This window comes from Oncorhynchus gorbuscha, linkage group LG14, assembly GCF_021184085.1.
Source record: "Oncorhynchus gorbuscha isolate QuinsamMale2020 ecotype Even-year linkage group LG14, OgorEven_v1.0, whole genome shotgun sequence".
Lineage (NCBI taxonomy): Eukaryota > Metazoa > Chordata > Actinopteri > Salmoniformes > Salmonidae > Oncorhynchus > Oncorhynchus gorbuscha.
Window position 1 is genome coordinate 52,349,788 of NC_060186.1, and position 10,932 is coordinate 52,360,719.

Below are 10,932 nucleotides of genomic sequence, written 5' to 3' on the forward strand. Positions count from 1 at the left end.
CAGGACACCTGAATAGGACAGGAGAAGTACTCCAGATAAACAAACTGACCCTAGCCCCCCGACACATAAACTACTGCAGCATAAATACTGGAGGCTGAGACAGGAGTTAAAAAGTTTCTCAATACATGTACCCTTTGTTGGCAATGACAGAGGTCAAACATTTTCTGTAAGTCTTCACAAGGTTTTCACACACTGTTGCTGGTATTTTGGCCCATTCCTCCATGCAGATCTCCTCTATAGCAGTGATGTTTTGGGGCTGTTGCTGGGCAACACAGACTTTCAACTCCCTCCAAAGATTTTCTATGGGTTGAGATCTGGAGACTGGCTAGGCCACTCCAGGACCATGAAATGCTTCTTAAGAAGCCACTCCTTTGTTGCCCGGGCAGTGTGTTTGGGATCATTGTCATGCTGAAAGACCCAGCCACGTTTCATCTTCAATGTCCTTTCTGATGGTAGGCTTTGTTACTTTGGTCCCAGCTCTCTGCAGGTCATTCACTAGGTCCCCCCGTGTGGTTCTGGGATTTTTGCTCACCGTTCTTGTGATCATTTTGATCACCCCACGGGGTGAGATCTTGCATGGAGCCCCAGATCGAGGGAGAATATCAGTGGTCTAGTATGTCTTCCATTTCATAATAATTGCTCCCACAGTTGATTTCTATAAACCAAGCTGCTTACCTATTGCAGATTCAGTCTTCCCAGCCTGGTCCAGGTCTACAATTTTGTTTCTGGTGTCCTATGACAGCTCTTTGGTCTTGGTCATAGTGGACTTTGGCGTGTGACTGTTTGAGGTTGTGGACAGGTGTCTTTTATACTGATAACAACTTCAAACAGGTGCCATTAATACAGGTAACTAGGGGAGGACAGAGCCTCTTAAAGAAGAAGTTACAGGTCTGTGAGAGACAGAAATCTTGCTTGTTTGTAGGTGACCAAATACTTATTTTCCACCATAATTTGGAAATTAATTAATTAAAAATCCTACAATGTGATTTTCTGGATTTTTTTCTCATTTTGTCTGTCATAGTTGAAGTGTACCTATGATGAAAATTACAGGCCTCTCTCATCTTTTTAAGTGGGAGAACTTGCACAATTGGTGGCTGACTAAATACTTTTTTGCCCCACTGTATATGATGAAATGGTATTTGAGACCACCTTATTGATTGGTATTAGTCTGCCATTGAGGAAGGAGGACTATGAAGTCACATTCAGTCAAAAGACACATAAAAGGTATGAAAGAAAATTTTATTTTCCCTTTATAAACTTTCCTATTAAAACATGAATGATGGTCTTACTTCATCAGAAACAAAACAAATCCAACATTCATACCAGCAGCACACATGCAGAAAATAATCTGCAAATACATTAATACTATTCAATGATGGTATTACTAATGACAATAAAAAAACAAGACAACTAAAACACTAAATATATTCAATAACAGCCTTGTTACTGGTTGGCTACACACTTCTCCTACGGGTAATTTACAGAGCCTTAAGAGAAATTCACATTAGTGCTTTCCATTGAACAAGGCATTAAACTATTATTGATGACATGAGTCAGCACATGCCCTTGTAAAACACTTGACCCTGTCGAATGTGACAAATTCTAAGGCCTAGAGAAGTGAATAGCAAGCATGTGTGAAATTAAATACTGCCCGATCAGCATACGAGGAAGACACTTTCCAAATTCAAGACCGCAGCAAATTGCCTATGTAATGGCAACATTGCCTTGACCCATCAAGTCAAAGTGGCACCAATGAAATCAATTATACATGAGCGAAGACCAATGCTAAAACATTTGGAACATTTTCTTAAACATGGTTATCCGAGGCAGCATGTCACAATTGATCAATGTTTTTGGAAATATTTACATGGATCTACTAAGGCACAAGTCTCTCTGCAAACTACCATAAACGTAACAACCCGGTGGAGTCCAGATGTTGTTCTTTAAGACTTAAACCAACAGGCTTTTTCCAGAGGGTTTTACATGATGTAGGAGATGCAAACTGGAAAACCTCAAAACTGTATCTCTAATTACAGCAGTACTACATTAGATACAAATGAAATTTAGACTTATTAGCAAAACCGTCTTTCAGGGAAACAAACTCTATACAACTTAACCTACGCTTAGACCTGTTAGAGGTTGTGCAATATAAAACAGCTGCAGGGCATTCTCCTCACATTTCAGTTCTCTCACAAGAGACAGGAATCTAAATGTTGATTGATTTTTGACTCTTGCACCATGGCTTGGCATACAGGGCAGCTGACGTTCACAGTAAGGCTTGCAGAGCTGGCAGAGTTGTTCTGAACTGCAGGATGGGCTGTTGGGGTAGTCGGCATGTCATAGTCCTGCCTTGTACTCCTTGACGTTGATGGTGATGACTCACCAATTGTCTGCTGAAAGAAGTCAAAGATGTGAGCAGAGGTGCGGTCTTCCCAAGGCCTCTTCCTAGAAACTGGAATGTTGACTCCATTCGGCTTTTTAGGGCCTTTGAAATATTTGGAGGGGTGAGGCTCGGTGGACACGGCAGGTTTTGATGTGGCCGGAACAACAGAATGATGGCTGTCCAGTTGTCTGGTGTCTGAGGAACTGACAGCTTTGGCTGGTTGTCCAAAGTTCAAACCACCCACAGATGAAAATGCACTTTTAGTCTCATCTGGAGGTTTTGAGACAGTGGAGGTACTAGAACTAGCTGCACTTCCAGACTTCCAGCCACTGGCGTTAAAGAGGTCTTGGACAGACCTTTGCTCTGTTTTGGTCTTGAAAGTGTCTGAGGAGTTACTATCTGGCTTGGACACAGTGGTGTTGGATTCGTAAATCCTAACAGGTGAGCCACCGATGTTGACAAATGCCTTGGTGTTGCTGACAGATTTTTTAACAGGGGGTTTAGGTCCTCTGAATGGACCGTGTGCTCCCCCTGCTATGGAGGTTGTGGTGCTTGTGCTCCCCTTCTTCTGTGGGCAGCTCAGACATGGCCGTCCAGAAGAGTCAATTCCTTTTGCCGTCGCCTGAGCTGGAGGTGACAGCACAAGCCTGGGGGACACAGAAGTAGTGAAGGGTGTTGTGGGTCTGTTGACAATAGGTTTATTGTGTTGAAATGATGATGGCTGCGAACTCCCTCCAAGCAGAAAGCCTTTGCCACTGAATGGGATGATATTCCTTATGTCCTGTAAACCAGAGCCTGAGACAAAAACATTGGAAATAAAATGTAGATTCAACAAAACACATTTACTAAGCCATATTTTTAATTATAAATGATATTACTGCTCTCAGCATTTATCAAACGAGAAAGAGACTTGTATTACCTGCAATAGCTGTACTGGAAGGCTTGCTGTTGCTTGTGGGCTTGACTGTAGGCTTCTTGTCTTTGCTGGTGTCTGTCTTGCCTTGGCTGGTGTCTGTCTTCTTGCCTTTCTTTCCATAACCCTCCGGCTCCTTGACCTTGGTATAAGTGCCCCCACAGGAGCGCAGGTGGTCCCCCCACCATGTGTCTTGGGCTGATGGGGCACGGTTCATTGCCCTCTTCACGTATCCAAAGTAAGGCTTGCGAGTTCGACAGGGCCCATCACAGCGCCACCAGTGCTGACGGTAGAGATCCACTTCATCGTGGAACGTGTGATAGACCTGGTGGAACACCGTTGATTCGGAAGTCAGATGCATATCAACACAAAGTACACATTGACTGGACACAGAGAAGAACCTACTGTGATTTTAGTGCCAGTAGCTTGATTGATTCTGTCCATGTGCTTGCAGAACTCAGGTCCATGCCCATCACGATCCCTGTTGTTTAGAGTCACGAAGAGCAGTGCATGGATCATCTCATGCAGAAGTGTCTGGAAAAATTAACAGAGTATTTTTCATGTTATGCTATACTGAAGAAATTCCACCACAGCCACTTTGCATGTGTTGAATCTTATAGAATTGTAATCAATCTGAGAAGGTTCAGGTTGGTTAGTCAAAGTACCTGTACAAGATCCCGACGGGGTCTGAGTTTTAGTAAAGGTTCACTGAGTCGAATAGAACACAGTCCACCTCGTCCTTCATAAGAACACACACCTGCACACCTACAATTTAAGATTTTATGAGGGGACAGGCATTGAACAATATAACATAAGGGAATACTCTAACCACAAGAAAACAATCACAGTTCGAGTTATACATGGATAGTGAATAGGCAACATGTTCTAATGTAAGAGCTCCAATAAGAAACACGTGAATCATATCAGATGATGGATACAACAATGACTTACAGTGTCATTCGTGGGCTCCATTTGACTTCGCAACCACTGAGCTTTCCCCAGAAGAATGTGTCATTGAACTCAAGGAACATCGCCCTCACATCTGGGCTTGGGTCAAGCGTCTCCCACGACTCATCCACGATTGACATTGGTTTCTCTGGAGCAATAGATGGACGTGAATAGGGGATGACATCGCTGCTAGACTCAACTTTCCGTTTTTTGGTGGTTTGGCCATAACTGTTGTCATCATTTGTTGAATTTGTGGATGCCTCGGAATTAAATTGCTCTTGCAGCTGAATGGCAAGCAGGAAATCGTCGTCCATGTTCAACTATTGATGGATGAACATATAATTCAAGTTAGATGGATATAAAATAGCTAAATTAGATAGCTTGTGATGTAACGTTGACTAGCTAAATAGCTAACGTTAGCCAGAAGGCTAATGAACGCACCAAAACCCAATCATATGATTTGGCGCTGGATAGCTCTAACTTTAGCAACCATCAGATGACTGTCATCGCGGTCTAATCAATTTGATTGTCATATAGCTATATCTACGTAAGATTATATCAATATTCAGTTTAAGTTAAATGTAGATTAATTTCTGTAATTATTTAGATAGTTAACGGGCAATACTACAGAAAAAATGTTTTCGCTCTTTTTCAAAATACTTCCTGTTTACGTGCTTTCCTAATTTTACGGTGATATCATTCATTCAATGGTACTGTTGGGAACTCTGGGATACGTTATTCCGCCACAGTGGCACTCGCGAATAAATGTTGTCCAACTAAATAGTTACTCGGGATTTTATATAAATACGCTGAAATGAAAGAACATTTATAAAATACAAATGTTGACTGTAATTTTGGTATCTCAATATGACTATAACTTAAATAACTATGCGCACAATTTATTTTTATTTATTTTATTTTACATTCATTTTTTAACCCATAGACGTTCTATTGGCCACCTAATTTCCGTCTCGTGACGTTTTGGGCAAAGATGTTCTGTCTGTGTTTTGGGTGTTAACATATTTCCTGTTATCGCAGCAGCTAAAAAAACATCACATATTCATGTATATTAATCAGAAGAAGACACCTTTTTTTAATCAGAAGAAGACACACAGTAACCTGTGAAATGGCAGAGCAGGCGAACAGACTGCGCAAGCAATTAGAATCAGCTAATTTCGACCCGCAGAATTATGTCAAAAATCTCTCACAACAATCTGATGGCGACAGAGATTTGCAGGAACATCGTCAAAAAATACAGACCCTGGCAGATGAAACGGCTCAAAACCTGAAGAAAAATGTCTACAAGAATTACAGACAGTTCATCGAAACTGCCAAAGAGATTTCATACTTGGAGAGTGAGATGTACCAACTGAGTCATATTTTGACAGAGCAGAAAAGTATAATGGAGAGCATTACCCAGTCTTTGCTCTCAACAGATAAGGATGAAACTGCGAAGGAGATGTTGGCAGCATTCCCTAAAGACACAGAGGAAGTGAAACAGAGAACACTGACTACACTGCTTGAGAAAGTGGAGGGGTGCAAAAACATTATGGACACCCCAGGCAGGTATTTAGTGTACAATGGCGACCTGGTTGAATATGATGTGGACAACATGGCACAACTTCAAAAAGTGCATGCCTTCCTGATGAATGACTGCCTTCTTATTGCCACCTGGTTAGCAAATCGCCGTGGTACAGTGAAGTACAAATACAATGCACTGTATGATCTGGAGAGCTTTGCCATTGTCAACGTGAAGGACCACCCCCCAATGAAGGACATGTTCAAAATCCTGATGTTCCCAGAAAGCCGCATATTTCAGGCAGAAAACAGCAAGATTAAAAAGGAGTGGCTGGAGATCCTTGATGAGACCAAGAAAAACAAAGTGACAAAAGAAAAACACAAGAAGGAAGAGGTAGAGGTTCCCAACTCACCAGTGAGACCAGAAGCCTTGGTTTCGACCAACCCTTTTGATGACGAAGAGACCAACCCTTTTGACTCAGAGGAGGCAGTGGATCTGAGCTTGGAGTGGATCCAGGAGCTTCCCGAGGACCTGGATGTGTGCATTGCCCAGCGGGACTTTGAAGGTGGCGTGGACCTCCTGGACAAGCTGAATGACTACCTGAAGGACCAGCCTGTCAATCTGAGGGTGAAAAACCTCAGGGTGAAGGTGGATGAGCGTGTCCGACAGCTGACAGAGGTGCTGGTGTTTGAGCTTTCTCCTGACCGTTCTCTCCGCGGAGGGCCCAAAGCGACCCGTCGGGCTGTGTCTCAGTTAATCCGGCTGGGGCAGCCCACCAAAGCCTGTGAGCTCTTCCTCAAGAACCGAGCCGCTGCTGTGCAGACCGCCATCCGCCAGCTGCGCATTGAGGGGGCTACTCTGCTCTACATACACAAGCTTTGCAACATCTTCTTCACTAGCTTGCTGGAGACAGCCAAAGAATTTGAGATGGACTTTGCTGGTAACACAGGCTGCTACTCTGCATTTGTGGTCTGGTCCCGGTCATCCATGAAGATGTTTGTGAATGCATTCAGTGGGCAGGTGTTTGACAGCAAAGAGAGCCTCTCCACTGCAGCTGAGTGTGTCAAGGTGGCCAAGGAGCACTGCAAGCAGCTCAGTGAGATTGGCCTGGACCTCACCTTCACACTGCAGTCCCTCTTGGTTAAAGACATCAAGGCAGCCCTGCAGAGCTACAAGGAGATCATCATTGAGGCCACCAAGCACCGCAACTCTGAGGAGATGTGGAGGAAGATGAACCTGATGACTCCAGAGGCTCTCACAAAGCTGAAGGAGGAAATGTGCAGCTGCGGCATGAGCAGCTTCAATCAGTATACAGGAGACGACTGCTGGGTCAACCTCAGCTACACCCTCGTGGCCTTCACCAAACAGATGATGGCTTTCCTAGAGGAGGGGCTGAAGCTCTACTTCCCAGAGCTGCACATGGTGCTGCTGGAGAGCCTGAGGGAGATCATTCTCGTGGCTGTACAGCACGTCGATTACAGCCTGCGGTGTGAACAGGAGGCAGAGAAGAAAGCTTTCATTCTACAAAATGCGTCTTTCCTACACGATACTGTACTTCCTGTGGTGGAGAAGAGGTTTGAGGAAGGAGTGGGGAAACCTGCTAAGCAGTTACAAGACTTGAGAAAGAGTGCACGGACCATTCGTGTCAATCCTGATAGTACTATGTCTCAGGTCTAGTGGGTGGATTATTACCTGGTGTGTACAGCACTTTGATGACACTGTTGAACTTCGAATCTTTTGCCAGAATGTATAGGCTATTCAGTGATGATTCTTTCTGTTTAATATGATGTTGAAGAGAATTACATCGAGATAGTTTGTAATTTTGAATTTCCCTTATTTTTTCTATGCTTGATGATATAGCATTATGAATAGTAGGCTAACTGCAATAGGATGACTGATTGTTTAATCCTAATGCGGCAGGGTAGCCTAGTGGTTAGAGCGTTGGACTAGTTACCCGGAAAGTTGCATGTTCGAATCCCCGAGCTGACAAGGTACAAATCTGTCGTTCTGCCCCTGAACAGGCAGTTAACCCACTGTTCCTAGGCCGTCATTGAAAATAAGAATTTGTTCTTAACTGACTTGCCTAGTAAAATAAAAAATAAAAAATGCATTGACAATGTTATTGATTTGTATAAATACGCCTCTGACACTGGTATCACACAAATTCTCTCACAAAATAAAAAGGGAATGCATTATAACAATTTTGTCCAGTTTATTGAAAAAAACATTTGTTTATATATATACTGTTTGACAACAATTGAAATTGTAAGGATTATTGAGCCAAATGGTGAAATAGGATTTAGACTTTATAATATAGCTTTGGACCTAGGCTTTGCAAAATCTTATGATTTTCAAATAGGTAATAGATTGGATATTTAAAATATTTCAATTGGTTGAAATTTGTGCCCTGCTTTGAACTACATGCTGGGATTAGGCTATGGGAGTGAAGCTTGCTTTTGGGGATAACCTCACCCCACCCATCTTCTAACTGCAGTTCTGAGAAAGGTTTCAAGTTTTATCAGTTGTATGTATGGGATACGCATGGTATTCATCGTCCAACGAAATGCTAACTTGCAGGTTCCTACTCGACAATGCAACAACAATAAGAAATAATCAAATATAAGAATACGAACATATACAGTTGAAGTCAGAAGTTTACATACACTTTAGCCAAATACATTTCAACTCAGTTTTTCACAAATCCTGACATTTAATCTTAGTAAAAATTCTCTGTCTTATGTCAGTTAGGACCACCACTTTATTTTGAGAATGTGAAATGTCAGAATAATAGTTGAGAGAATTATTTATTTCAGCTTTTATTTATTTCATTCCCAGTGGGTCAGAAGTTCACATGCCTTTAAATGGTTTAACTTGGGTCAAACGTTTCTGGTAGCCTTCCACAAGCTTCCCAAAATAAGTTGAGTGAATTTTGGCCCATTCCTCCTGAGCTGGTGTAACTGAGTCAGATTTGTAAGCCTCCTTGCTTGCACACACTTTTTCAGTTCTGCCCACAAAGTTTTTATGGGATTGAGGTCAGGGCTTTGTGATGGCCACTCCAATACCTTGACTTTGTTGTCCTTAAGCCATTTTGTCACAACTTTGGAAGTCTGCTTGGGGTCATTGTCCATTTGGAAGACCCATTTGCGACCAAGCTTTAACTTCCTGACTGATGTCTTGAGATGTTGCTTCAATATATCCACATAATTTTCTATCTTCATGATGCCATCTATTTTGTGAAATGCACCAGACCCTCCTGTATAGCAAAGCACCCCCACAACATGATATTTAAAAAAAAAACAATTTTAACCAGGCAAGTCAGTTAAGAACATATTCTTATTTTCAATGACGGCCTGGGAACAGTGCGTTAACTGCCTGTTCAGGGGCAGAACGACAGATTTGTACCTTGTCAGCTCGGGGGTTTGAACTCGCAACCTTCCGGTTACTAGTCCAACGCTCTAACCACTAGGCTACGCTGCCACCCCTGTGCTTCACGGATGTAATTGTGTTCTTCGGGCCTGCAAGCATCCCCCTTTTTCCTCCAAACATAACGATGGTGATTATGGCCAAACAGTTCTATTTTTGTTTTATCAGACCAGAGGACATTTCTCCAAAAAGTGCGATCTTTGTCCCCATGTGCAGTTGCAAACCGTAGTCTGGCTTTTTTTTATGGCTGTTTTGGAGCAGTGGCTGCTTCCTTGCTGAGCGGCCTTTCAGGTTATGTCGATATAGGACTCGTTCTACTGTGGATATACATACTTTTGTATCTGTTTCCTCCAGCATCTTCACAAGGTCCTTTGCTGTTCTGGGATTGATTTTCACTTTTCGCACCAAAGTACATTCATCTCTAAGAGACAGAACGCGTCTCCTTCCTGAGCGGTATGACGGCTGCGTGATCCCATGGTATTTATACTTGCGTACTATTGTTTGAACAGATGAACGTGGTACCTTCAGGCGTTTGGAGATTGTTCCCAAGGATGAACCAGATTTGTGGAGGTCTACAATTTATTTTCTGAGGTCTTGGCTGATTTATTTTGGTTTTCCCATGATGTCAAGCAAAGAGGTACTGAGTTTGAAGGTAGGCCTTGAAATACATCCACAGGTACACCTCCAATTGACTCAAATGATGTCAATTAGCCTATCAGAAGCTTCTAAAGCCATGACATAATTTTCTGGAATTTTCCAAGCTGTTTAAAGGCACAGTCAACTTAATGTATGTAAACTTCTGACCCACTGGAATTGTGATAGAGTGTATTATAAGTGAAATAATCTGTCTGAAAACAATTGTTGGAAAAATTACTTGTCATGCACAAAGTAGATGTCCTAACTGACTTGCCAAAACTATAGTTTGTTAACAAGAATTTGTGGAGTGGTTGAAAAATTAGTTTTAATGACTCTAACCTAAGTGTATGTAAACTTCTGACTTCAACTGTAGGTATAATACAGGAAGGCACAATTTATCGTCCAATATTTACATGTGTTTTGGGGAAAGGACACAAAGAGTGCAGATTTTTCAAGGATGTCTCTGGCACTTGCTGAGTGTTTAATTTAGAGCAAACCAAATGAACCAGTGAAACTTATTGTAACAAACTCACATAGTAGGCTAGGTGATAAATCAAATTCTGTGTGATGAAGCTTTTCAAGAGACAATTATTTTCCATTTGAAATAACTGCTATGGATATGATTGCCATTTTTTTTTTTGGGGGGGGGGGAGTTGTGAAAGCTACCATATTTCCTGCATAATTGGAATCAAATATTACTCTTGAAATCATTAAATTAAAGATAGCCTAGTCTTTTTTTGATGGTCTAATTTGGGATTGTGTCATACAAAGCATTAATTATGAATTGTTCATGTTGTGATGTTTTTCCCATTGCATGAAGCAATTAGAATCCTAATATGACACCCCTTTGATTAGATCTCAGGTAATCTGAGACCAATTGATTTATAAACTGCCACAATGGATGTAACTGCTCCAATGCACATGTTAGGGCCAGGGGACACATTATATTGTCCTGACTGGTTAATTATGCCTGACAGTTGCACATTTTAATGACAGTGACACAGTAATGCCAACCAATTTGGCAAGAACAACGGGTGCGTATGCAAAGCATGTGAATCATGGATAGAGATATACAGTACACGAAGTATGTGGACACCTACTTGTTGAATA

The 10,932-nt window shown here is 42.0% G+C and overlaps 2 protein-coding genes across 3 annotated transcripts; one reads left to right on the forward strand and one right to left on the reverse strand.

Annotated features, from left to right (window-relative positions):
- Positions 1 to 1,220: 1,220 nt before the first annotated feature.
- sprtn (SprT-like N-terminal domain) lies at positions 1,221 to 4,949 on the reverse strand. Of its 2 annotated transcripts, XM_046298393.1 has the most exons (6): positions 4,686 to 4,949; positions 4,248 to 4,564; positions 3,962 to 4,061; positions 3,702 to 3,830; positions 3,303 to 3,621; positions 1,221 to 3,178 (listed from the first exon to the last, which is right to left on the reverse strand). In XM_046298393.1, exons 2-6 carry the CDS (start codon positions 4,556 to 4,558, stop codon positions 2,190 to 2,192), a joined length of 1,848 nt encoding a protein of 615 aa, XP_046154349.1. In that variant the 5' UTR covers positions 4,559 to 4,564; positions 4,686 to 4,949; the 3' UTR covers positions 1,221 to 2,189. The 2 variants fall into 2 exon arrangements, with proteins under 2 accessions (XP_046154349.1, XP_046154348.1); XM_046298392.1 differs by having other exon boundaries at positions 4,248 to 4,949.
- Positions 4,950 to 5,214: 265 nt separating this feature from the next.
- LOC123995086 (exocyst complex component 8-like) lies at positions 5,215 to 7,961 on the forward strand. The gene has a single exon (XM_046298390.1). The coding sequence runs from the start codon at positions 5,371 to 5,373 to the stop codon at positions 7,438 to 7,440; it is 2,070 nt and encodes a 689-aa protein (XP_046154346.1). The 5' UTR covers positions 5,215 to 5,370; the 3' UTR covers positions 7,441 to 7,961.
- The last annotated feature ends 2,971 nt before the right edge of the window (positions 7,962 to 10,932 follow it).